This window comes from Chroicocephalus ridibundus, chromosome 16 (genome assembly GCF_963924245.1).
Source record: "Chroicocephalus ridibundus chromosome 16, bChrRid1.1, whole genome shotgun sequence".
Taxonomy (NCBI): domain Eukaryota; kingdom Metazoa; phylum Chordata; class Aves; order Charadriiformes; family Laridae; genus Chroicocephalus; species Chroicocephalus ridibundus.
In genome coordinates this window covers 4,236,652-4,263,325 of record NC_086299.1, presented here as the reverse complement: position 1 = coordinate 4,263,325, position 26,674 = coordinate 4,236,652, and the positions used below count along the sequence as shown (strand labels likewise).

The window sequence follows — 26,674 nt, the reverse complement described above, 5'->3', positions numbered from 1 at the left end:
GTGAACTCATCAAATGAACACCGTAATCACAACAAACACAAGTTTCATAATTAATCTCTAAAAAACTCCACAGCAAATACATTGGGATATGAAATAAAACAAGAGAAATATTGTTAGCGTAAGACACTTCAAAATGGAAATTTTTTTGGAGGATTTTGTTGCCTTGAAAGTGAGAGGTTATTTCAAATATAGAGACTGACACAAAAGAAAATACGAAATGAGAGGGGGAGGGAAAGAAGGAAGCAAAGCAAGTGGCTGAAAACTACGATGGAAGGGAACATGGGGAGGTGTGAGATTAAATCAGCCAGGAGATGTAGATAAGACAAGAGTTGCGCTGGGCTTTGAAGATGGGGATCTTGAACGTAGTGGCCAAAGATTAATAGTTGCAATTACAATAAGGATGAAACAAGCTTTTGATCACAGTGGAGTGCATGCACATTCCTCCTGCCTTACTTATCTGTGACATATGGTTTGATTTCATATGAGAAGCACTGAAAGAGCCTTTTAACACAGATTTATAACTTAAAATAATATTTGTTCAATATCACTGAAGTAAGAGAATGATCTTGAACTGAACTATAATAGAAAACACGCCCCAAAGCCATGCTTAGGTTCACCTCAATCTTTAGTGTCTGTTTAATGGAAAAACTATCTACCAACAGCGTGCTGGAAAGCATAAACTGGCATCAAGCTATAATTGTTCCACAAAGTTCTTACCAGTCTAGCCCTGGACTGAGAAACCTGGATTCTGCTCCAAGATCTTGCCGCTGACTTGTTGGGATATCTTAATTAAGTCATTTCACTGCATCATCTGCAAAATTGATATAATGATACTGATTTCTTTCCTATATCTTTGAGTTTTACAGAAGAAAAACCCTTCAGGAGAGGCAGAAACTCTTATTCTCCAACTAGGTAAGTCTGTCCAATTAGTACTTATGTGGTGCTATTTACCATAGTTTCTGAGAATTTCACATACTGAATTAAAGCAAAGTATCACTCAACTTTCACCTTATCCAGAAAGCTAATTAAATTCTGCATCTCCTTCAATACACGCAGGTAATCAGGCTTTTCTTTTTAATTCTGCTTCTCCTGTTTCTTTTTTATTTTTCTTGGTGCTTGTTCCTGATGCTGATGAAATGCAGAAATATACGTTCCTTTTTTTTTCTAAGCATGTTTTTGGTCATAATCACTTTCTCACAAAGGATGTTCAACCCCTCCTGCTCTCTTCTGAATCATTCTTACTGTTTTATATAATGATTAAGTGCAGAGTGGAATAAAACCGTCAGAAGCGTGACTTTACAATGCGTTTTCCTTACCAAGTTGTTGCTTTTTCCATGATCCTGGCTCAGGTCCTTGACATATCTTAACTCCCTTTTCTACCTCTCCTTTCAGCTAAAAACTGAGCCTTTTCAATGTACATCTTATCTAATTCTTGTCTGGCCTCAGAATCAAGGAAGTTTAAATGTAACTCTTGGATGATGCACATTCATTGGCAATGCAAGATGGTAGGCAGGTCTGAAACATTCTGTGCAGCACTTTGTATCACCGCAAGAGTACTACACTATTTAGAAAGGCCATAGTGCCTTACTCTTCTCGTTATACTTGCATAAATCAGAAATAATCTTTGTTGTAAAATCAGTAGATTAATTACTGCTGTGAAAGCAGAGTCTAACCTTTTTGTATCCTGCTGGTTTCTCTAGCTATTAGTTTATTTCATTGCCTGTCAGGGTTAGTATCTAATGCTAAGAGTGAAATTATTGACTAAATCCAGCTGAAGAAATACTCATAGCAAGTTCCTGTGGAGTGTAACTCATAAGAAAATAATCCATGATTTTGGAATTAAAGTTATTAAAGAGCAGAGAACAAAGCATTGACCTAGTCCCTCTAGTGTGCAGCGGCTGATTATTTAGAGTAATTAGCAGGAAGGCAGCTGCAGATATTATAAAGGCAGTGTCTAATCTAATTACTTCAACAGTAATAGTTTGTAATTGTGCACCTGACATAACTCCTTACACTGAAGCCAACTGAGTAATCGCATGGGGTTATTGGACAAAATTAGTTGCTTCTCCATCTGGGAGACAGTCATAGGCTTCATGCTCTGCTGGCTTCTTCAAAAGGTTTATTGAATGAATTTTTCTGTAGTTTGACTGCAGATCTTCAAGGTGCACAGCTCAGTTGTGACTGATCAAAGTAAAAGGTGGCAGCAATCTTTTCCTCAAAAAATCCGAAGCCAGAATGCTAGACTATCACAATGTTGTAGACAGAAGCATAAATAAAGAGGGGGGGGGAAAATCTCAAGACATTACAGGCAGTCAGAAACGTGCACTGTGAGCATGCATATGGCAATTGTGTCCATTCCAGGAAGGAGGTGACTCAGAGGAGAACAGGTGTTTCAGCTGCTGTCACTGCATTTGCATGAATAGCACAAGACAAAACACCTCCATTGTGAAGAGTGGGATTCTCTTGAATCTGTTTCCAGAGCCATGAATAGAAAAGTCAGATGCCATTCAAACAATTTTAAGGAGAAACTTCAGTATAGGAGTATGGTATAATGATTGGAGTTTTGCATAAATTTGAATCTTGTGTACTTTTGGGTGTGCTTTACTTTTTTCATTTAAAATCATCATACTCATTGCACTCCAATACCCCATACTCATTCAACTCCACTTTCATGATGCCCTTAATAAACAGAAATAAACTAAATTTTTGAAACCTGGCTTTGGATGGGTTGTACTAGCACCAAGGGGTGGGGGGAAGAAAAAGAAAAAAAAAAAAGAATGTGATCAGAAGGCACTTTTTCTGTGCCATACCTGAAAGTATTTGTATTCCTTTCAGCAATTTAGAGTACTGCTCTGTGGACTGGTGTGTCTGTGAGAAAGAGAGTGGGATATGTGTTAATGTAATCATTCTAAATGTGGAGTGTTAATAAAATGTAGATATACAGAAATTGGAGCTTCTAGAAAACGGACAAAATAGACATTCAAACTATTGAACTGGAAGATAAAATGCATTAGAAGGAAAATCAAAATGACCTCAGAGATTTCATCCCATAATGAAATCCTGCCTATTCAGTGCCCAAGGGCTATCAAAACTCTACTTTGGCCTTGACAACAGGAAAGAAAGTACCATTCTGTATTCATGAGTGCTTTCCGTGGGGCACTTATGCAGATTTCTGTATTTATGTTAAAAAATAGCTTTTGCTGCCTCAAGAGGTTGAAGAGTCAGAAAGCACAAGATGAAGAGGAGTAAGATACTGCATGATTTGTTTGAAAGTAATGCTGGCAGTGACAGCTCTATTAAGAGGTTAATATATAGTCCTGTTATCGGTAAAAATTAAAGCATTTATCCAAGTTAAAGTAAAAGCTCTCCCATCAGTTCTTAACTGGTTTGCTAATCCAATAGATAATGTAGCGAAACCAATTTAACTCAATGAGGCTTCTACTGTTGGTACAACAAAACACTTAAAATGATTGCTCTGATTTTAAATACTCAGAGTCATTAACCTAAGAAAGCACTTCACATTAGGAGGAAAATGGCACCCCTGCATATTTGTCTATGAAGCAGAATAGAAAACAAAAGGCTTACTGAAAGTTACTGAGAATATTTTCATTAAAGAAAAATCTGAAGCAACTCCCTCATGGCCTCTTTGTTATAGGAGCTTAAAACACTTGCAATGGTTGAAAGCCTATTTGATGTTACAAACATATATAACTAACTAATACTTCTTAATGAAAACTGAACAAAAACTTGGCAATGAATATGTCTATTTGGATGGATTTGGTAGCTGAAATGAGAAAGGCACTCTCTCTTTCTGTCTTTATAGCTTGTGTCTTAAATGAACTGAATTTGAGGATCTAAGCCCATGGTTACATAATGTATTAGGGATCTGTTCTCTCCTTATACCAGCTATATGTCAGGGCTATTCCTGTTACTAAGTCCTGCACGGTAAAAACAAATCTGAGAAGACAGTCAAACCCAGGCTGTCAGAAAATATAGCACCAACAGAACTAATAAGATGTTATTGGGAGTTCACTGTTCCGCAAAAAGATTGGTCCAAAAAAAGAAATCCAAATATCCTTCACTTCTGAGGTATCCAAAACCTTTAGATTTACTCTTGATCACTCTCAATTTAGGACCAGCCAATACATAGGACTAATTCCACTGAATGACAGATCCTCTACCCCGGTGTCCAGTCTCCATCTTTTGGTACAGAGTCTGTCATGGAGCTGCTGAGTATCTGTGTCTTTTGCTGAGATCAGTAATGCTCAGCGCTTTCAAGCATTGTTCTTTGTGTTCTCAAGTGGAGCAAAACCAGACAACGTCACAAACCAAAGTGATTTTATACTTGTAGGTCTCATCTACACAAAATAGTTGTACTGATTTAACCAAATTAGTTTCACACGCTCCTTTTGACAGTACTCTCATTTCAGCTCACACAGAAAAGAGCATGCAAGCTACTGGCAGAACTTCCCTGTGTAGACACAGCCTATGAAATTTCCATGAGGGGATTCACCAAAAATATTTTAACTTGTCTTTTCAGAACTGTTTAAATGCTTAATTGGAATAATGCTTTAAGATAGTAAGGAGAAAGGTGCTCAGAAAGGTAAAGAATATTTGAAATAGGTAACAAATATCTTTCAGGCCTTGAAACTAAGTTGTTCAGCAATAATTAGCCCTGCAACTAGTCCAGATTTCACCTGATAAGAAGAAGATTTCTGATAGTGTCCTACAGATGCATTAAGGGACAGGGGATGTAAACAAATATTTGTATTATGAAACTGACTGTGCATTCTTTATTTCCTGATTACTTTTAAACAGTTTTTATATTCCTGTAGTAACCATAAAACATTAACCAATAGTGAACAATTATCTTCTGGTTAAGGTAAGAAGATTTCTCATACAGTTTGTGTTCCTTGGGAACTTTCATAAACAAAATATTGCCCTCTGTGCCACCTTTGCATTAGGATGCAGTATTTTATTTAATAGAAAGTTACCTCTACAGTTACATTCCTTAATTTGTTGGTTCAGTTTACTTTATTGCAAATAGATGAAGGGGGTTTGGTTGGGTTTTGAGTTGGTTCTTTGTGCAAAAAAACTTTTATTTTACTTGATGAAGAAATAACCAGATGGGGTAAGGAAGACATTTTTCTTTACATAATAATAAATAATTGGCCAGCTTTAAGGGGCAGGTATGTGGAACAGGTGTAGCTGGAAGTAGCAAAACAATATATAGGCCATTGAGCTATTCCAGTATTACAATTACTACAGTCTTAAGATTAAATAAAGATTGAGTGATGAAATAGAGAGTAATCTATAAAACATCTGGTGTAATAGTCCATCCAGACGGTTCTTCCTTTATTGCTACATATCTTTCCGAGTTAGACAAACACAAAAGATCTATTTCTGTACTTCTTAAACTTACCACGTTTTTTTATAGATATATTTAAGATTATCCTACCCTCATCTTTCCAAGTTGTGTGAGCAACTTTCACATATACAAGCTCACATATGTATATATATGAAAGGCAGGAGGATTCTAGATATTGCTTGTAAACTATAGTGCATATAGTATTTTAAAATTGAACCTGTACTTTATAAAAAAGAAACATTTACTATGTCAGCTATGATTATTTTCAGATTTCCTACAATGGTGTTTCTATGCATGCTTATCGAAGTATCCATCAGACACTTCTTGGATTTGGAATATTTTGAACTAAGAATGCCTGTCTTTCAATCAAACTGAATGCTGGCTGGACCATTAATGGGAATTTAGGGCAGCACAATTAAGTTTGGTCCAGGGAAAGCAATAAAAAGAGGATTCTTGAGGAACCAAGGTGAAAGCTTGCCCCTCAGGGTTAAGTCTTTTTTATTTAAAATTTTCACCATTTGCTTCCACCTTCTGAAATGACAATTGCATGTCTTCAATGGTAAAAACATTCATTTTCTTTCTTTCATAATTTCTTTCACTGTTATCTTTCAGAAGACGAATCGTTGCTTTCTAAAGGATTAGGACCAGGTTATGCAGCAAGAAAGGAGCCCCTATGATTTACAGTGTTTTATGTGCTGGTAAACACATACAAAAGGAAAGTGGGCAAAAATTGTCTTTCTACAGAGACAGGTTATTTAAATATCCTGAAAAAAAATACAGAAGCATAGAGGTTTGGTTTTATTTGCTTTTAAACGTATGTCATTTGGGCTACCCATAGAATTTTTTATCCTCCTAGCTAATGTGGTGTCAACAAAAGTGAGTTAGCTTCTGGGTGCTTCTATCTTATATAAGAAAGACAAGCAAGGGGCGTGTTGACTTAAAATAGTCTTGAAACATTATTCATTTTGTCTATTTTAATATGGGCTAGAAAAACACTAATATTCAATCCAGCAAGAAAGTCTGCAAAGAATTACCATGGTGATTTCTGATGTTATGTAGGATATATGCTTTACTCCAGTTTATGTTAAAACATATTAATGCCTTGCCTTAGAATTTTTATCCAAACTTAGTGGCATTTGGCGTAAATTTGTTCCCACTGGATTCAATGATTTCACTGCCATTGATTTCAGTAGAAACAATAGCTTGTCTCTTCCTTGTTAAAAAAAATAGGCTGAAGAGCAGCCTGCATGTCTGCACATGTTGCTGGTCTGATCTGCTAGGGAAGACATTCTATGGGGATATATTTTCATTCTAGAGCGACACAGATCTAGTTACTCACATTTCTCTCATATTTGAAGACAGCAGCCATCTCTCTCCACCTACCTGTTGTTTCGTTCATAGTCTGCAATCAGCATTCTAATCCCTACTAAATCTTTAAAACCTTGGAAAGTTGACAGGTTCTAATATAGCTGAAGATCTTCACTCACTACTTCAAGTAATAACAGGATACTCATCTTTTACTGAGGTAAAACTAGTACCGATTGCCCCCTTTTTTCCCTCAACAGTTGTCTTTATGAACTAGTTGTCATAGTGATGCCTTAATTGAGGCATTTAGGAGGGAGAAAAGGAGAGGGACTCTTTTTTGGTCAACCTTGTCAGAAACATACAAGTACTTTGTGGAGAGAGCAGTTAAAAAAATATAAGAAAAGGTAGAAAAATTTGCAAGTCCTGACACCCCGTCATCAGGTTTAAAAACTTAAAACTCTTTATCTTTCTGTCAAAATTTGTAAGAAGAACTTTGTACATAATCTATTCTGTGAGGAGTCCATATAGTGCAATGATTCTTCAACAACCTTCAGTAGTAGGAACATTCCCAATAGTTTTAGTCATTTAAGCAACGAAGGTCCTAGCTGAGTCACAACTTTATGAGTTCATTAAACTATCAAAATTAAAATAGAGAGCTTTTCCTCCCCGTTTCTTATACCAGTGGAAAGGGGAGGTGTAAACATCAATATAGCAAAAATAGCTCCCAAACTACAAGAACAGTCTTCATCTCTGCTGAATTCCTCACCTGTGAAATAAAGTGAACCATAACAAATATGTAACCTTTGACCTTTGTTTCTAAAGAGATATATTTCTTTCAAAGGAAAGCCTTTTGTAAGCCAGAGAGAGTGCAGAGACAAATCAACTGGCAGTGACAGTGAGCTAAGAGCCTCCTAGCTACGACTGGTAATTCACGTTATGCTTTCAGTCTAATAGCGCCTTTGCCTCCCACTCACATTTTAACCAGCAGACCTGGAATGTTTCTCTCAGTAATCTGCAATTCTCCTACTCCCGGAATGAGACCTAAGCAATAGCACCTTAAACATTAAACTCAGTAGTCCTTACTGGGTTAAATGGCAGAGATTTTCCCTTTAGGATCTGGGATATATGATGATAACGGTTATTGGACAGACTTTCTAAACTAAAGTATAATTAAGTCTTAAAGGTGAAGACAAAGCACTTCAATGTGAAAATCTCAAAACAACGAGCAATCAATAAGCATGACTGCTTTAGTCAAACACTGATCATCTGATTGTCAAGTCTAACTTTGAATTAACTTAAGACATTCTAACAGATTTTTATATGTATCATAACATTTCCTTGAAAAATTCTCTTTTATTGCCATAACAGTTCCTTAGTGAGTGTGAATATCCGTTTCAGTCAAGATCCTTCGGTTCCTCAAACGCTGGGATTCAAGAGTATCAGTCAAAGACAATTTTGTGATCTGAACTACAGAAAAAATAAACCTTGCTAGTCAACAAATCTTCTTTTCTGTGATGATTCTCAGTTATTTTTTATGTGATATCTTGTTTCAAAACATTCTTCATCTGATTTTATAACCCTTTCTTCATTAAATGAACATTTTAATATGGTAAATATCCCAATGCCAATGTTGCAGAAGTGCTTCATAAATATTTAAAGAGTTGCCCCACTTGTGACTTAACTTGTTTTAACCAAAAGTAGTGTTCACAGGAACAAGGCACCATATTTCTTTACTAACCCAACTGCATCAACTTCATATGCTGGAATACAAAACATGGCTTTTTAACATTAAAACATTCTTTTTAATGGCTATAAATTAGTTAAGCTTTCTTTTATACAACCAAAACACCCAGCACCATATTTAAATCTCTCTCCCATTGTTTGCAGCCTGGATTCACAGACTCACATTTTTTGGGTCTGTACTTATCTTTAAAATACCAACTTGTACAAGTGGAAGCACGTAGTATGAATGGGTAAGCATTAGGATACTCTTTTTTTTTTTTCTTTCTGCAGCAGTTCTTGCTGGCAGAATAACAATAGGTTAATATAAAGCACAAGCACTCAAACAGATCTGTATATCAAAATGTGAAAAAAGAACTGAGATTATTTGTAAAGGAATATTGGAGCTATTTGCAAAAGTTAAAATGCTTTTCCATTAGACAAATGCATCTATCAGTAGATCAGAAAGAGGCAAATGCATGGTGGAAATAATAGGCACAAAAGCTAAAATGTAAGAAAATTCAACACACACAATCAGTTTCAGGTGCAGTAGGTACCTTCCAAAAACATGCACTACTTACAAACTTTAAGGAGGATGAGTAGAGACGACAAGATAAAATTTGTTTGTGCCTCTTGGTTATGTTGAAGTCCAGCTTGAAGTGAAATGGTTCCCTCTAACCTAAAAACAAACAGGAAAACAGTGTAGACTGTTAGTTTTTTCTCTTGGTTTTGTAGATATTTGTGCCAAAATACTAGTTACAAGTACTACATCTGTGATATCAAATTATTTTTACAGTATTCACCAAGCTATATAACTTTTCAATCCAGAAATGTTCTAATTTCCTCCTGGCTGCAGTGTCTAAAATTATATTTGACAATTATCCTTTGAGTGGTGCGTGTAGAGAAAATACTCTGAGAGATCCTGGAATATAATTCCTTTCACTGAAAAGGTAAAAAGACACTACTTTCTTCATGTGAAGCCTGGAATAAATTAATGTCCTGGTTTGAGGTAGAACAGAACCAATCATCTATCGTTCATTTAGCGTCCAGCCTAGCCCAACCAACAACAATTATTTTGGTTTCATTTTGTGGATTCAGTGAGGTATTTAGGTGCTTCATTTTTTTCAAGCATGCACACAAATTATTCTCTCAAATATGGGACAAGACAGCAAGGAACGTATATCCCTACAACTCAGTTTTCCTATGCAACCACAGCCTGTTTCTTTCAAGACACCAACTAAAAACAGAGATAAGGAAGCTTATGACATTCTTGTTAGAGGCACTAAAACAGCTGTACTGCATAGTCTAAGAGTTTCCAAACCCATTAAGTAGCAAATGTTTTTTAGAATTTTAAAAAGGAAAATACAGCTAGAAAAACCTTGCACTGGAGTGAGATTAATAGATATTAATACAAATATCTGATGCCTAAAGCAGTACTTTAGATTAATCCTATCATTAACCCCCCAAATTTTTTTCCCTTTAAACGAATTTTTAAAGAACAGTTCTCAATTAAAATAAAGAACTGGCACTTGTAAGCATTGTATATACAACTATGTCCCAGACAGTTCCCTAGGAATATCTTGCCATCTGCTGGAAACGTGCAGATATACATGCTCAAATAAATGCAGGCTTCAAAGTTACTGTCAGAGACAACGGTACAATGAAGTAATGAAGGAGACATTAAGTTTGGAAATCAACAGTCTGGACGTTCATAACCTTTAGTCAAAAAGACAATTCAATAATGAGGTAATGTTAGACCACCAGGCTGCAGCAGTTGAAATGCCAACATCAGATTCCTTAGCAAATCAGTGTTCTCCACTGCCACTATAAATCTGTTGAATGTAGTATTATATATGTGTGAAGCCAGATTATCACCATGGCCCTACCTGTATAAAACAGGAGTAACTGCACTGTAGATGAGGTGATGGGATAATAACGCAAGCTAACACAGAGCCTAAGATTGTGACACATTTCAGTAAGAAGTCTCTGCAAATTAAGTATGTCCTCCTTAAGATAACTTACACTAGACTTCAGCAGCTCCTGGTTAGTATTGGCTACTATGGATCCTGGTTGCTAATAAGACACACGGACAAAATAGAAAGGCAAATCTGCATGGCTATTTCCAGTAGGAGGTAACTCTTCCTTCTTTCTTACAGAACTTAATTACCAATAGTGGTAAGGAAATCACTATTATCCCATCTCTTAAAAAAATTATTTTAGGCCATGTAACAGAGATTTGTGATTTGCCAAAGCTCATCATATAAAGAAAGGAATGCAAGAATGGGAAAATCCTATTTTGTTGTGCTTGATATGATAGGACTTATTTTCAAAACAGAACTGAAATACTTGAAAAAAATCTTTTTTTAAGCCTTCTCTCTCTCAAACAGATCAGTTCACTTCATAGTCTGCTCTTCAGTGTAAAAGATCTGATATCAAGAGATAATAATTTTAAAAGGAACTAAAATTTTAACTGCAATAAATATCTAATTTAAACCTGCTGTAAAATAAAATTAAATTAATAAACCTGGAATAAAATAAAACTAAATTAGGTGTAGTGGACAGCACTATTGGAACTTTTTATTAAACTGAGGATGGTTTAGTAGAAGTTTAGTGCAATGCCCTGCCATCTGGAAAAAAAAAAAAAGGAAAAAAAAAAGAAAGCTCAGGAATACACCCATGATTTACAGCTCTAGGATTCGGACTGTGTTTCAAAAACAATATGCTAGAAACAATGATCATACAATATGTTGCATTTTCAAACCAGTTACAACCTTATTAGCTAATGCATGTAGCAAAGCTGACATCCTCTCCAAAAAATGCCATCTGCCCAGAAGTGGGAAAAATCTATTAAGAAATTCAAGTGTTTAAACAGTCTTGTAATATAGGAAAATAAAAAATCAACTCAAAATAAGACTTCTAAAATAACAGCATTAGTACCAAGTGATCAACTACAAAATATGTCTGCAAGACATAAAAAAATTATTATTGAGATTGTTGATTTTCTTCAATCCCTGAAAATGTACCTAATCTTCCGACGTCAGTAAGTTGTCCAAGGAAAAAATAACAATAAAACATACAAAACCTCAAATGAGAGTTCTGAAGAACTGCACTACCTTTTATCTCCCAATCCAACCACTCAAAGAGCTGAAGTCATCTAATTGACGTGACAGGGAGATCAAAGTCTAGCGTGCTCTGAAAGAATTACTTTTGTAGACATATCTTACATAATGTTCTCCATTTTAAGCAGAGGAAATCTGGAACACATGAAGATTTAAGGCCCATTTTGAAACCATATTGATATTTTAAGATCACTAAAATAAAATTAACAGTGGACATGCAAATAATTCAGATTAAAAACTGATAAGTGAAACCATTTGGCACATTTCCTTGGCGTCAGAGAAAACATCTAGGCTGATGTGAGTAAGTTTTGCTCCTTTAATGCTACTTAAACTAGTGTTAACTATTATTTATTTGTATTTTAGTAGACTGTAGAAACACCAAAAGAAGGCTCAGGGCTACACTGATGCAAACCCACCAACACATACACGTCCATAAACCCCCATAAAGATACTGTGAAAGTGCTAAATGGTGTCTAAAAATATGTTGATGTAGGCGTACACAAGGTAATAGCAGGAGACTAAGGATTGATTTTTTTTTTTTTCCATTTTCAAAATACAGATCATGACTGCTCAACTCCAGGAAGTAAAAAAAAATATAATCTAATAGTTGTGACACCTTGGTTTGTTTTATTTTTCAAATTTGGTGGGTTACTGTTGCCCAATGGCAGATATAAATAGGTCAACAAAAGCCCCAAGGCAAACTTTTGCTTGGATAGCTTATTTGCTTGGAAAATCGTTCTAAGGTACACAAGGAAAATAGCTGTTTGGCCAGTTAAAGTAGCACTTCCACTAGGGGACTCTGTGAGTTAACTATCCCACACCTTCACCTGAAGAACAGGCAAACCCCCGATCTCCTTTACACAGGAGACGGCTTTGCTTCAGTCGCAACCGATTCACAGCTTGAAATCAAAAGATCAAAGTATCATTAGGAAAAAACACCAACTTTATAAAGCTAAGGGCATTAACCGTTTCACAGACTTGCTCTTGTGAAAGCGTGGTTAATTCAACAACAGTGCTACAACATATTCGTTGTTTTTCTCTCTCCCTTCTGGTCTGACCACTCAGAAGTCTGGAATTGTTTTATCTTTGTCATTTTATTTCCTCTTTATTATCTTGGCCGCTTTTTTCCTGCTTTAATAGTTTTGAATGAAACATCCTAAAGCTGGATGCCGTATTTACACTCACAGGGGATTACATTCCTGTGGAAGTCAGTTTTTCAGGAAGCAATCTTGACAGTTTGGGTGCGGCAGGCGGGACACTGGGTCGGGGAGGGGGGTGGGTGCTGACAGGCTATTTGTTTTTGGGAATGGGCTTTTATTTGTTTCCTTGAGGGTGGGCTTTTTGACGAGTGACCGATCGAGAGCTGTGCTTTCGGGCGACCACGGGACAGTCCCCTCCTCAGCCCGGCCTCCCCGGGCGGCGGCCGTCGCAGCTCCCGGGCTCCGCTCCACCCCTCGCCTCAGCACCGCCCCGGCCCGGCCCTCAGGCGGCCCCGCGCCCGGCGAGGCCACACCGGGGAGCCAGAGGCCTGCGGCAGCCGGGACGACTCACTACCTCTCCAGAGGGCTCCGAGGAGGGCAGAGGCGCAGGATCGCTGCCTCCACAGCGCGGGAACGGTCGCATCCGACTCTCCTCTCAGGCCTGGGGCCTTCTTCCGCCACGGCGTCTCAGAGGCGCTGCACGGCCACGGCACCGAAACTCTCCGGCGGGGCCGAGGCAGAATGCGGCCGGCAGCGGCCCGGTGAGGCCCCGCCGCCTCAGCGCCAGCCGCCTCAGCCCTCCGCGCCTCTCACCTCAACCGCTGCCCCCGCGGGAGCGGCGCACTGGCCGCCGATTGGCTGCAGGTGTTCTCCTACCCCTTCCTCCCTCGCTTTTGATTGGCTGAGAGGCTCCTACTCCCCAGGTAACGGTTCCCGGCCTATGATTGGCCGTGGGTGGGCGGGATCCTTTTGGGGATTGGCTCCAGGTGAGTCGGAGCTTGCTATTGGCTGACAGGTAGTGTAGGAGGTGTTCTATTGGCTGCGGGCGCTAACCTTCTTAGTCCGCCATGTTCGGCGCGGTGGCGCCGTTGCCACAGGCGCTGGCGAGAGCGGGGCGGTGAGGCGGAGCGGCGGGTGGGCGGCTGAGGGGAGGGCCGCGGGCGAGCCGCCGGCTTCTCACGCCCTGCGCTGCTGCTGCTGCTGCCGCCGCCGCCGCTGCTGCCGCTGCTCGTTCTCCGGCGCCCCGTCCGCAGTGAGGGTGGCGGGGAGCCGATAGTCTGAGCCTAAACTTCCTCGCGGGACTTTGAGCAACTTCAGGCCGTGGAGGTGCAGCCGGGCGCCTCTGGAACGCGGGCGGAGAGCCGGGCCCCGTCCCCCTCAGGTTCCGGGCGTCCCCTGCGCCGGCCGGTTCGCTGAGGGAAGCGGCACCGGTGGGACCTCCCTCGGTCGGAGCAGGTGAGAGGAAGGAGCAGCCCCTGGTACCTATGGCCCTGCTTCCCTGGCAGGGGGGCTAGGGGGCTGTCTGAATATGTATATATACGTGTGTGCATATCTGTAAGGGAAGGAGTAATAAACAAGGTGTTTATCAGCCTGTAAAGTTAACTTAAATTCTTAAATTACCCCTCGGAGTTCCTCTTCTGCTTTTCTTGGGTAAATTTGTAACCAACACTAATTGATAGCAGTCTGCCATGTATATAAAAACTATTTTGAACAAAAATACTCTACTCTTTGGAAGAAAAGAGCCAGAAGCTGTGTTGATGAATAAGTAAAGATTTCTTTGGAGTATTTTTGGCAAAGAGGGAACTGTTGAATGCTTTATTTAAAAAAAATCCTTAAATGCTTGGGATATTTCTGTAAAACTAAATCATGTAGGGTATTTTTAACTGGTGTCATTTAATTTCTGTGCGTGTCAATGGTCTTGATTATTTTCCTTTTGATTTCTTGCTGTTCTATGTAAAGCTATTTGTGTTTATAAAGTTTGACACAACTCGTTTGTGTAGTAGAGTGTGTGTATATTCATCCATATTCTGGTTTTCTTTCTATGCAGCTGGACTGAAAATCATCTGGAGGAGAAACTTATTTCACATGTGGAGCTGTTCACTTTAGAACTAGAGCTGTCTGTCTTGAATGAACTTATTTCTTTATATCTATAACTACATTTAGACTCCTAAATACAGACCATGCCTAGCAGAATGGGCTCAAAAATTGACTTGAACAAAGACTTCATCAGAGTGAAAACACATTATAGTGGGTAAGTCAGCATGTTCTCTTCTCTGTATTGTGTCCTATCTAATTTTGAAGCATATTGAGCAGGAGTTCATAGTCTGACCTAGTGATAGAGTAACCAGGACGTTGGTGGCTCTCTTAATTTACGGTTCATTTATCTACAGGTTAAATTTTAATATGAAAATTCGCATAGTAAAAATACAGATAAGCTTTTAATGGTGAGAATTCACGTCAAAAAACATGTCTTAACAAAATAGAGAAATTTCGTGCTTTACTTGAAGTAAAATGTACTTCACAAGAAATCCATGTAAATGGGACTGGATGCTGTGGTTCATTGTTACTGCTGCTCAGTAATTTTTGAAGTGTGTGCGGATCAATTAGGTTTGTTACTAATCTGCACCATGGTTATGGTTATTTAGTAGATGCATGTAAACTGCATTATTAACTCTCAGTGAAAGATTTGTATGTTATATTTGCCTTTACTAGTAATTATTTTCTGCTCCATAGTTTTTTCCTGCATGTCTGAATCATGTCATACATAGGCTCAGGTTGAAAAGAACACCTGAACTTCAAATACTTGTGTGATGTACTTCTCTGAGACACATGGATATGCATACTTCTCTGAAACAGGAATAGGAGAGCTGCATTAGCTCTGTAAGGGAAGGTGCTATAAACACAAATAGAATTTAATGTAAGCAATTTAGGATAGCTTGCTGGCAGGTACTGTTGATACCGAATGAAAAGAGCATGTCTGTAGAACTTGTCTGCGCAGAAATAGAGGAGGTGATAATGCTTGTGTCACTACTAGAATTCATGTGTAATTATTATGATGTTTTACAAAAAACTACTACTGTAGTTTCTTCTGCAACACTGTATTCAGTAGTTTCCACTTTCTGTGAAGTCTATAATATGTGAATTTACAAACAAGAGTTCCAAACTCAATGAATTTTGGTTTTGTTCTACTGATCAAAGTCTGTGAGTAAGAGGTGACTAGTTTTGGTCTTATAGACTGTATAACTGATTATTTCAGTATGTCCCATTAAAGTACTACGCTCATCTTGTCAACAAATTTGACAAACTGCAGGAAGTCATTGATGCTGGACAAGTTCATTCAGTTAGCTGCTAAAAAATTGAAGTAATAGTACAACGTATCGTTTTCAAATCTCAGTTAAAAATCTAAGCATGAGGAAGTTCTGAAACACATGAATGTTGAGTCTATCTCTGTGGAGTCCTAGTATCTTAGGTATTCGCGTTTCTGGGTGTGACAGAGTTCCTAACATAGCATAGTAGAAATGACTGCATAAGTAGATTGCAAAAGAAAGTAAACTTGTGTAATTCTCACTTCATTATTTTAGTTACTTAGTTTATCTAGTTTATACCTGGTTACTTGAAATCACTTCATTTAAACAGAGCAGTGATATCTCTGGTATATTTATTGTATTCAACTAAGGGGGGAAAGAATTACATGTGCCAGTAGCCATTAATTACAAAACTGTTTTCTAATTACCCTCTAGAATGTTTCGAATGCACTGAGATGACTTAAGTACACCTCTTTCTTCCTGCACTTGTTTCATCAGTTGGTTTCCTTAAGTCTATCACTTGAAGAGTATTTAGAAAACAGGAGAAAGTCAAGTTTTTATGCTCAGTTTTTGTTTTGCATGATCTTTTTTTAAATTTTTGTCCTGCTTTGACAGTACTATGTGGGCTTTTGTTATATCGGGAGTTATTCTCACAAATGCCTGACCATATGCTATGGTTTACATGAGTGGAGTTCAATATTGGGTTCATGTTCTCAAAACACTATAAAGGTAGAGCACAAGAATACAGAATTTGAGTAAGATTTTATCTGAGTTTTCTTGTAATTATATCTTTTGAGAATTCACCTCATCAAAGCTTTCTCTCTTAACACTGTAGTGGATGTGAGGGGGAAAAAACTATGTTTTAAGGGGATTTTACTTATTTCCTGATGGAAGAAGTACCAGGATAAAACTTAATTCTTACAAAATATTTTGTTTTTTACAACACTTCAAACACTGAGAGTTATAATAAGGGAACCTGACTTGCCCAAGTAAACATGCATTAAAGACAGATCATTAACACAGTTAATTCCTCCATACTAAAGTATTTTTAAGAAGTTAAACACTGTGAAATGTAGTCCTGTTGGCTTCTGGCCAATTTGCATTAAGGGGAGCATTTTATATGAGGAATGATGATTCTGTAAGTGTCATTTTTCAGCTTAGAGTCATAGATGGAATTGTTGGCATATGCAGGCTAATGCAGATATTTTTTTGATAAAAGCTTGTGATTTTTATCTCATGCAGGGACATCCTGATAACAAACTTGGATGCATCAATGAGCTATGATGAACTTTGTGATGAAGTGCATGAGATGTGTAATTTACAACAGGAACAGCCAATTACCCTCAAGTGGATCGATGATGAAGGTATTGTACTGAAATACTAAAGCATTCTTGGGTTTATTGTTCATTGTGGTACAAAGAAGGGGCACTAAGGAGACTTGTATAAAAACTTTTCATATTGTGGACATACTTTTCATTTCTAAATACCACGGTTCATAAAGTAGGGAGCTTGGAGGAATGAGCCTCAGAACATCAAGATTACCTGACAACCCTCTTCCTAATTCCTCATTCTAAGTGGTTAAGTTTCAACTAATCTGCTGTTTTGGCTGCCCTCATTCCTCACAGGTTTTATGAGTTATCCTGTTTCTGCATATGAGTGACTGTTTCCGTTTATTGCCAAATGTAATTTACATTAATTTGACTGATTGCACAAACAGATGTTCTCTCTGAACTAATTTAAAGCAAACAATTGCCAATGGCTTAATGGATAAAGCAAGCCTACCAAAGAGTTGAAGAAAATTACTTTTTCCATTGGGCTTCTTTAGTATTTCTCTGTTTTTGACAAGATCCAAAAATTCTTGGGCTATGAATAACTCACTTGTAATAAAATCCCATAAACATATAAGGAATATGGATTGTTAATTTGCAGTACAAATAATTCTTTTGTCTTTCATGATGCACTATTGCAGTATTTATAGATCATTGAGAGCTATGGTCTTCAAAGAGGGGTAAATGCACCCTGGGGTGCATCTTTTTAAAAAAACAAGAATATTTTTTTAAAATAAGAAATTAAGCTTTACTTTATTTAATATATAAATTGAAACTGGTGTCATCACTTGGTCCATATATCATATGGTCATGTGTCACATATGGTGGGCAGGGTGTGCTGAGGGAAGAGTGGGTGTTCAACAAAGTTGCAGGGGTTGAGAGTGGCACCTTCGCTCATTTGCTTGCTTTCAGTGTATTGTGACGTACTGCAGTTTACATGTGCCTGGTTAAGTGGATTTATGGATTAATTATCTAGTTTTAACTAAAATAACCCTCACAACGTAATGCTGCTAATGTGAGCATGAGCAGACAAGAAAATGCTGGAGCTGACACTTCTACTCCTGAGTATGAACTCTGTCAGCCACACTACAAGCTAATCAGATCTGACAAGAAGTCAAAAAGATTCAGAATTATCAAGAATGATATTTTAAATGTTTGTCTTCTCTGACTGAATACTTGCATTTCTGCATGTTTTCCTAATACTAAACTAATGGTATATGTCACAGATAAATGGTAACGAGGTGTGGATAAGGCATGGTGCTTGAGCCCAGGCTTAGTGTGTGGTAATACTTGTGTCTCTGTTTATTTTATTCTTTTCCCTATGAATTTCATCCTGACTAATATCTTGTAATTTGGGGTGGGTGGGTTTTTCTGTTTTATCTATTTCAATAGTTAGGCTTTTTAGAATATACTTTAAATTGTAGCTGGCATGCTGCCTTTTTGAGAACTTTTAAAAGCGCACTTCTCTGAATCTGCTACTACTGAATGTTAGCACAGAAGACAAAGTCATAGAAACTAAGGCTTAAGATATCTTTTTCTGAAAGAGAGGATTCTTTGTGGCTAGGCAGGTTTAATGATTACTCTTTTCCTTCTGTTTGCTTTTCTTCTAAATCTAAGTTAAAAAATGTTAACCTATTTTCCTCAAAATATACAGGCCAACCCTGAAAACTTTAGAGATTTTTAGAGGGAAATGAATTTTACATTTATGATATTTCTACATCAGTGTTGGCATAATTCATATCCCATTTGTGACTTTTGTCTGTGTATCTTATATTTTGCACTTTTTAATCATAGATTGCTTTTCTGTCAGTCTAGGAAGAGAGACTCAACTCAAATCTGTGTGTACCTTCATGACTTGATTTATCATATCATGGTTCTGTAGTCAGTGAAGTTAAGGTAGTAAGATAATGGGCCATTTAACAAAGGATAAAGTAATTTTGAATTAAACTTAAATTTTCAGGTTACTAGAAAGTGATCTTGCTTTTTTCTGCTGTGTGTTAAAGATCTTTAAGCATATCTGTTCACTCTTGTATTTTGTTTTCCCCTTGCAAACCAATATAGTATATATTTCTATCTACTCAGTTTTGCTAAAATTAGAAGGAAAAAAAATTGTCTTGCTATATTCTGGCTTGATAAAATGGCAGCTTAATATCAAATGATTGAAAGAAAACCAATCCTGGAGGCTGGTACACTTCTTACTGACTAATTGAAATTCTTCACTTTATTTTTCAGTCATAAATTTGCCTATGTATTGCTTTTTTGTTAGGTGACCCATGTACCATCTCATCTCAAATGGAACTGGAGGAAGCCTTCCGTTTGTATTGTCAAAACAGAGACGAAGGGCTGATTATTCATGGCAAGTATTGCCCAGTTCAAGAACCTGTATGCATTTGTTGATAATCCTAATAGCCTCTTAAATGTGACAGTGGAACAACTCCTTTGCCTGTCTAATGACATTCTTCTTTGTGTAGCTGGTGCCTTATAGTTTGATGTTGTAAACTCTTTTAGGAGTGCACCCCAGAGCTGAAACTGTACAGTGCGCTTTGAGGGGGGCTTCAAGTTCTAAACTGCACAGATTTGTTAATGCTGTAGTCAAGTATAAGATCTTGCCAGAATGGACCCAAATATCTTGTTAGTTCTCATGCAGAATAACTTAAAGGCTTCCAGAAACTGTTTTTGTGTAAATAGATTCAAGAATCAAGGACAAAGTACTACTGAGAGTCTCTTCACTTAAAAATCTATGTTTTTGTTTCAGTTTTCCCAAGTATTCCAGAGAAACCTGGCATGCCTTGTCCAGGAGAAGATAGTGAGTACTAAAACATTATCAAATTTTAGCTCAGTTTTTTCAATTACATGGAAAAGAAATATATTGAAAGATTTCCATAAGCTAGTGTTATGTACATGTATGTCTGATTTGTGGTTTCTTAATAGGATGTAAAATGATATTTTGTCAACAGAGGATTTACGTAAGTCAACACTTTAGTACTGTTTTTATGTTTCTGAGGATTAATACTGGTTTTCAGTAGCTGATATATTGGGAAGAAAAGAGATCAGGATTTTAGATGCCTATTTGAATGTGGTCCTTTGCTTTTGTGATTCTTCTGGATTCTTAACTTTCAGGGAAAAGTGATGTACTGAAGAAAACGGAGATACAGCTTTTTTCATTTTTTTTAATAAAAAGGCTGTTAATCTCTAAAAAAATTCCTGTGAAAGGTAGATAAACTTCCAGAGGAAGCATACATGATTCTTACTAATTCTGCTGAAGTTTCAACAAGGAAATAGGCAACCAGTCCATCTTGTTATATCACATAATGTACCGTGCTTTTATTAAATGTGCAAGCAAATAAGACTGAATTTCAATACTTGTTTGTCCACGAGTTAAAAGTCAAGTGAAGACTGTAGTTGTATCTTACTGTATGTTGAAAATGATTACTACAAAATAGTATGTTGAAAACGTTTTACTATGCTGTCACTTCTCAGTTTAGCTTAATAGGTTGAAAATATCCATGGGAAGATATTTTCAGGCTCAATTTTCTTGATCATTCTGGAAAGAGTGGTTTTAGTTCTGTAGGTTTAAATATTTTCTTGATGTGAATTGTATACAAGGAACACTGCTTTATTCGAGGACCTGAGTTATAGAAGGTGTTATGTCCTAAACTGGATCTTTTCCCTGGAAAGGTGTCAGGTTTGCGTTGGCAGGCAAAAATTGAACCTCTGTATCTACAGAAAATATTGTTAGCAACAGCAAAAGTTTTGGTTTTTCCTGTATCTTGTTACTGTTCCCAAATCTTATTGTAGTAACGATGCTTGAGGATGTTTGGGTAGTTCAATGTCTTGTGTGCCTTTGACTTTTGTGAGAATTGCGGTAAAAAAGGTGATGGATTTGGGGGTTAGTTGCCCTTAGAATGCGCGTAGTGTTCTGCCAGGGCAGGTTTTGCCAAAGGTAAATATAAGTGTTAATAATCCATCATAAGTCTTCAGACCGTGTTCTGTGAAACAGCTGTCTTTCAATGGAGACAGAATGGTTGATTTTTGTTTAAATTTCTAACTTCGGGATGCCTCCCTCCCTTAGTTCTGCAACTAAGAATGGAACAATCAAGTGTAGCATCACTACAGTGTTTGGGGCTAATAGATGAAATCTATTTTGTTTTCTTCTATCTTGCTTCTAACTTGTTGGATGAGAATTGAGGGAGTGAACTCATATGGGCATCTGTGCTGCTCTGCCTTCCCAATGTAAGAACCGAAAGAACCAGCAGACTCTAGCTCTGCTTCCTTTCCTCTAGCTGTTAAAGAGGGAAGGAGGAAATACTTGTGTTGTACCAACCTAGGCTGGTGCTAGTCCCAAATAGAAATATTTGCCCTTTGTGTGAAAACACAAAGCAAACTAATGTGAAATACTATCAAGAAAAGTAAGCTAACTGGAGGAGAGAAGAGACTGTTGCTTAAAGGGGTATCTCTTCAAATATGTGGCATAACAAAGTTCACTGCAGTTTAATGATCTCATTAAAAGTGTAGATATTTTAGTACAAAAGTTTTTTGTGTTAATTTGTTAGATGTTTTAGTTATCTCAAGCCATGAGATAAAGTACAGAAGCACATAGATTAGTGTGGCTCAGATGACCTGGTTATTCTGTCTGTAGGGTATTTCTCCCTACATGGTTTTACAGGTCATGTTGAATCATACTTGGATTGTTTAAAAAGCCTGTTCAGTAGGATGTGCTTGGGAAGTGATTTGTGGTCAGGTTTCTCGTAATTTAATGAATTAATTTGGTGCATATTACCTCTTTGCATCCATGAGGCCTGCATGGAAATCTGGTATTGTGGCCTAGTTGTAACTATTTTCAAATTGTTTTACAACAGACTTATTAAATGCATTGGTGCTAATTTAGCATAAACTAATGCATTCGGCATTATTGTGTGTTAGCTAAAGGCATGCAACAAACTGCGTTGCACTTAGACTGCATGGAAATGTTACTGATGGTGGTGATAAGTTTATTTAAAGGACTGTTTATTTTGACAGGACTGAAGTATTGTCCTTTTGTTCAGAAAAGATTCAGTATGTTTCAAATTCTTGTTTTATTTCATGTGACTTTATCACAGAGTTACATTCATAGGAGATCCTTTTAAGAAATAAGAATATTATAAATTCACTTTTCTAGAGCATCATGCTTACAGTATAAAGGAGCTTATGAGTTTGCCTCAAGTTATTTCCAGAGACAAACAATTAACTAGTTGCTCTGTCCAAGATGGGCCTCTACTTGAATTAGCAGTCTCTTAAGTGTGGACCCTTGGTTTGTTACGGAACTGCAGACAGTTTAAAATGGAATTTTTAAACAAAACTATTGAATTGCTAAATAACTTGTGTTTCAGTTGCTAAATAATTTCATTGGTCAGACTTGTTCATATTAGGTCATGGAGTGACTATTTCTAATAGTATGTGATCTTCTGAATTGCAAATATTTAGTGGTGAGTTCTTGTAGAATTGTAGGTTTTTCTTCCCACTTCCTTCAAAAACATGATGTTTTGGAAGAATGTGCAAAAATGCATACTGAATGTTTTGCATTTATGTTGAAATCTAATAATATAATTGCTAGCTGCCCTGGACCTTTGTGAAATTGATATGGTTTTGAGATTGTACCAGCCAACAAAGCTTGAAATAAATGCATGTAATCCATTAATGGAATAAACCACGTGACTAATATTTGATTTCTATTTGCATTCCTTAAGAAAAGTTGGGGGCTTTTTCTGTGCTTGAAGAACCTACCTTCTTATATTGATGTGATGCTGTCTGCAAGATAGAAATTGCAGTCTCCAGCATCTGAACCTGTACTGTCTGTATTCCTTTTGCTTCTGAATTCTTGCACTTTTTGGTGGGTTTCTTTTGCCCCAGACCCAGCTCCCACTATAAATGTGCATCTGCTTTTGCGGAAAGGGTAACTTTTACCTTCAGCGAGACAGCCCGTCCCCAGAGGGTGGGGTGGCAGCACTGCTGTGTGGGTGAGGTGGCAGGATTTCTAAAACATCCTGCATCTCTTCCCAGACACTTAATGTGACCTCTCGGAGGCGTTTCTAGCATCTGCTGGCCTGGAGCCCTGGGTACTTTATCGCAATGTTTCCTGATAAAGGTGGCAGACTTTCAGGCCAGTCTTTTATATTTAAAACATACTTTTACTTTTTTAGCAGATTAACTATTCTTTTGGAATTGGTATTAAACAAGGTGTTTTCTGAAATGTTTAGGTGTGTATCTCTCTTCTGTGCTTTTAAGTGACAGCCTTCCCGATACGCTGATACAAAGCGTGGTATCTGATTGGCAGTTTTATAACTTAGTTATTGTCGCCTCAGCTTATTTACACTGACAGATCTTGATCTGATTTATCACTCTTGGTGCTGCAGCGCATTGTATAACAAAGCATGTCCAGCTGAACAATTTCTGTCGATTAGTAGGACTTCCCTAATGGAATTGCCGGTTTTATCAGAGAAATACTTGGGTTTGTGACATCAGCTCCTTGACATCCATGCCATGTTTTAGTTTGTGCCTCAGCTGCAAGCTACAGCCTCTCAAGGGAGCCAGTACCACCCGTGCCTGGATACATGAGGCAGAGATGTGAAAGGGAGAGACGGGGGTAACCAGTCTTCCATTAAATATTTGCTCTTAATGTTCGAGCTGATCCTGCCTATTGTCCTTGGTATCTAATGGTATTCAAACAGCGGCATCAGTGGAATAGAGGGAAAATGTTTCATTTCATACCTACTACATTGTAAAGCGTAAAGAATTAGATGCTGAAGAAGCTAAAGAATAAAATCCAGTGAGTAATGCATGCTTTTTCTGTAGATTTTATGTATCATTATTGTGATTGCTGTTATGAATTGAGGCTGTTGATGCAGTATGTGTGTACGTGTGGTGCAGTAGATAATAGAACTCAGCATTTTGGTTATGATACAGTTGCTTTGCCTACCACCCTCCTTTGCAGCCATAGATTGTTACAAATGCGGAGGTTCCTGCTGCCTCTTGTGCGTAGGGATGTGGCTGAGAGACCTCTCAGAAATGCTGATAAAATTGCATTGAAAGGACTCTTGGGGAATGTATTTTAGGAGGAAAAGAACAGAAGAGTGAGTGATGCTGCTGCTGCTAATAAGGGAGATTAATGAAAGAAATGTATCCAAAAAATCCTGACGGTATGTGTTCAGGGCCTGTTTATTGTAAGATTGCTGATGTAAAGCTTAACGATTTAGAAGCGTAATTTTCTAAGGCCTTTTTGTTTAATTGTGTTTAGTGGGTCGTCTTAGATGGATGTGTTTTAATTGTGAAATAATTGTTTTGAATTAAGGCTTACTTAGTTTCTAATATTGTCAGAATAAACTGTGCTAGTATACTTCTGCATTTTTACATCTGAATGAACAGATACGTGTATTTAATGTTAAAATAAATTTTGGATTTGGGTAGCTAGTGCTAACAAATTTTAGGGTTGTTTTGCTGTTGGCTTCATTACATAGAAGAATGCAGACTAGGAAACCTTTACATTTCAAGAAATAGAATGATACCTTTTTGATGTGTAAATACTTACAGCATTAGCATGACAGTAGACTGTGTGTTTTTATTATCTAATATTTCTGGCTGATTTTGCTGCCTCTTCTTTTTGGTGATGATCCCACTGTTGTGGATGTCTCTTACGTTCTTTGTTTATCTGCTCAGTATTTTAGCATTAGGTGTTTGGACTTCATTTTACCCCAAGCCATCTTTCTTGAAAATTTCATTATAGGATTGTGTAAAGGTATCTTACTAACCTAATTACTGTTGTGAGCCTTTTTTTTTAGGTATATATATTTGGGTTTGCTTTATTTTCTGCCTGATACTACAAAATAGCTCTAAAAGGCTTCTTGCTACAGTAGTGTGGCCTGTAAATATTTTTCTAGCTCATAAGGCAGGTTTTTCCCTTCATTTGTTACTGTATTGGCAGCAGTGATTAGGTTATTCAGAGCACGTGAACCAATTTCATCCCCCAATGAAGAAAGGAACTATTGCGACCATAGAGACTATTCTGAAAACATAGATTGGATTGCACTGGATAATTAGGCAATTTTGAAACTGGTAGTAACCCCTGCCTGGTTTTTAGTAATTGAACTGAGACAGAGGAAAATCATACTATTTTTAATGCAAGATATATTGTTGCCCAGGAATTGAAAATAGCTGTGTCATAGTTTCTCAAGAATACCTGAAACCTCTTCCTCTGTCTTAAGTGTGTACCATGTTTTTTCATATGTGACATATTTGAAAAATATACATACAGATTATGAGACAGTGTAGGTTACTGAAAGCAGGATTGTAGTTCAAGGTCTATTTTGCTTATAATCATTAATGTTTTTAATTCTAAAATTCAACATTTTTCTTAGCTATGAAATGTCCAATGAAGAATAAAGAGCTAGGCCTCCCCTTTGATAATGGAGGTGTGAAATCATAAAGTGTGCATTTGATTGTGGGGCTTGATGTCTTCCCTTACTTTAAGATACTGTATGTCTTAGCAGATGTTTGTATACCAATTTGTAAACTATAAACTAAAAATACTTGGAAAAAGGAATACTTGAGCTAGTTTGTAAGGTGTTATAACAAATAGCCTGTGTTCTTATTTTTTATTTATTCCACCCCCTGCCTTAGCTATTGCTCTGAAGGTAGTATAATCATGCAGGACAGATGTCACCTGGTTTTAGAAAACTTCTCTTGAATGTAATGTCTAGACATTACTCTGTTGTCTCTCATCCTTCCAAGCTATATACTTCTCATAAGTTCGTAAATCCACTTTTGATATAAATAAAGGCATTTGGGGAAACTAAATTGGCAAGAAGGTGATGAAGCTTTTTGTGTTATTTGTTGGAATTAGTGGACATCTGTGAGCCTGTTAAGCCTTTATTAGGCCTGTCTGTTTCAGTAGCTGGAAAGAGCTATTTAGTGTGTAACCTCTTAAATGATATGGTCAAGGTTAATTATATAGTAGTATACTTGGGGTGCTGTGTAATACTTTTTAAAATTAGTTGCTCTATGCAAGTTATGGTTTTTAATGTTTAACTGAGCCACAGAAATAGCAGTGGAGGCCTGCAGGGCAGGTAAGTGGGCTCTTCAGCATTTATCTCTTGGATTTTTGAGTTGCTGTGTGAGAGAACCAGATTTTGTGAGAGATTTCAGGAGCTGCTAATTTGAAATGGAGAACACTTCAGAAGTGAAACCTTGTAAGTCTAAGTAGTGAAAGCAGTTTGCTAGCCACTGAAGACTTGCTGTCAGGACAAATGTGGATGGTAAATAAACCTCCTGAAGTAAAAAAAGCAAAAAGCAGCTAACTTAAGGTGTGCTGAAAGGGTGGTTTTCAGAAGAGACATGTGAGAGTCCTAATCATCACTGTCAGTGCAAGAGTTAAGCGTTGAACAGACTCTGCAGTTCTGCCCTTAAACCACAGGGGGAAGGTAGTGACTTGGCTAGTTGAAAAATGAAAAACTGAGATTCTCAATATTGACTAGAAAGCATCTCATTTGTAATTCTTAAGTTCCATTACTAATTCCTC

At 37.4% G+C, this 26,674-nt stretch overlaps 1 protein-coding gene and 1 long non-coding RNA gene across 5 annotated transcripts in view; one reads left to right on the top strand and one right to left on the bottom strand.

The window, feature by feature from the left end:
• Positions 1 to 996: 996 nt before the first annotated feature.
• On the bottom strand, positions 997 to 13,198 carry LOC134524036 (uncharacterized). Its single transcript, XR_010073477.1, has 3 exons — positions 13,066 to 13,198; positions 8,974 to 9,071; positions 997 to 2,868 (listed from the first exon to the last, which is right to left on the bottom strand). It is a non-coding gene; the product is annotated as an uncharacterized LOC134524036 (long non-coding RNA).
• PRKCZ (protein kinase C zeta) overlaps positions 12,993 to 26,674 on the top strand; it is a 55,747-nt gene continuing 42,065 nt past the window's right edge. The window contains exons 1-5 of one of the 4 annotated variants that reach the window (XM_063353646.1): positions 12,993 to 13,414; positions 14,539 to 14,742; positions 17,039 to 17,160; positions 19,391 to 19,480; positions 19,880 to 19,930. In XM_063353646.1, coding sequence (XP_063209716.1) covers positions 14,672 to 14,742; positions 17,039 to 17,160; positions 19,391 to 19,480; positions 19,880 to 19,930 — 334 coding nt within the window. In that variant the 5' untranslated portion in view covers positions 12,993 to 13,414; positions 14,539 to 14,671. Of the gene's footprint in view, positions 13,415 to 13,529; positions 13,947 to 14,538; positions 14,743 to 17,038; positions 17,161 to 19,390; positions 19,481 to 19,879; positions 19,931 to 23,516; positions 23,930 to 24,099; positions 24,300 to 26,674 lie in introns of those variants that run through there. The other 3 variants (XM_063353645.1, XM_063353648.1, XM_063353647.1) reach the window with 3 other exon arrangements.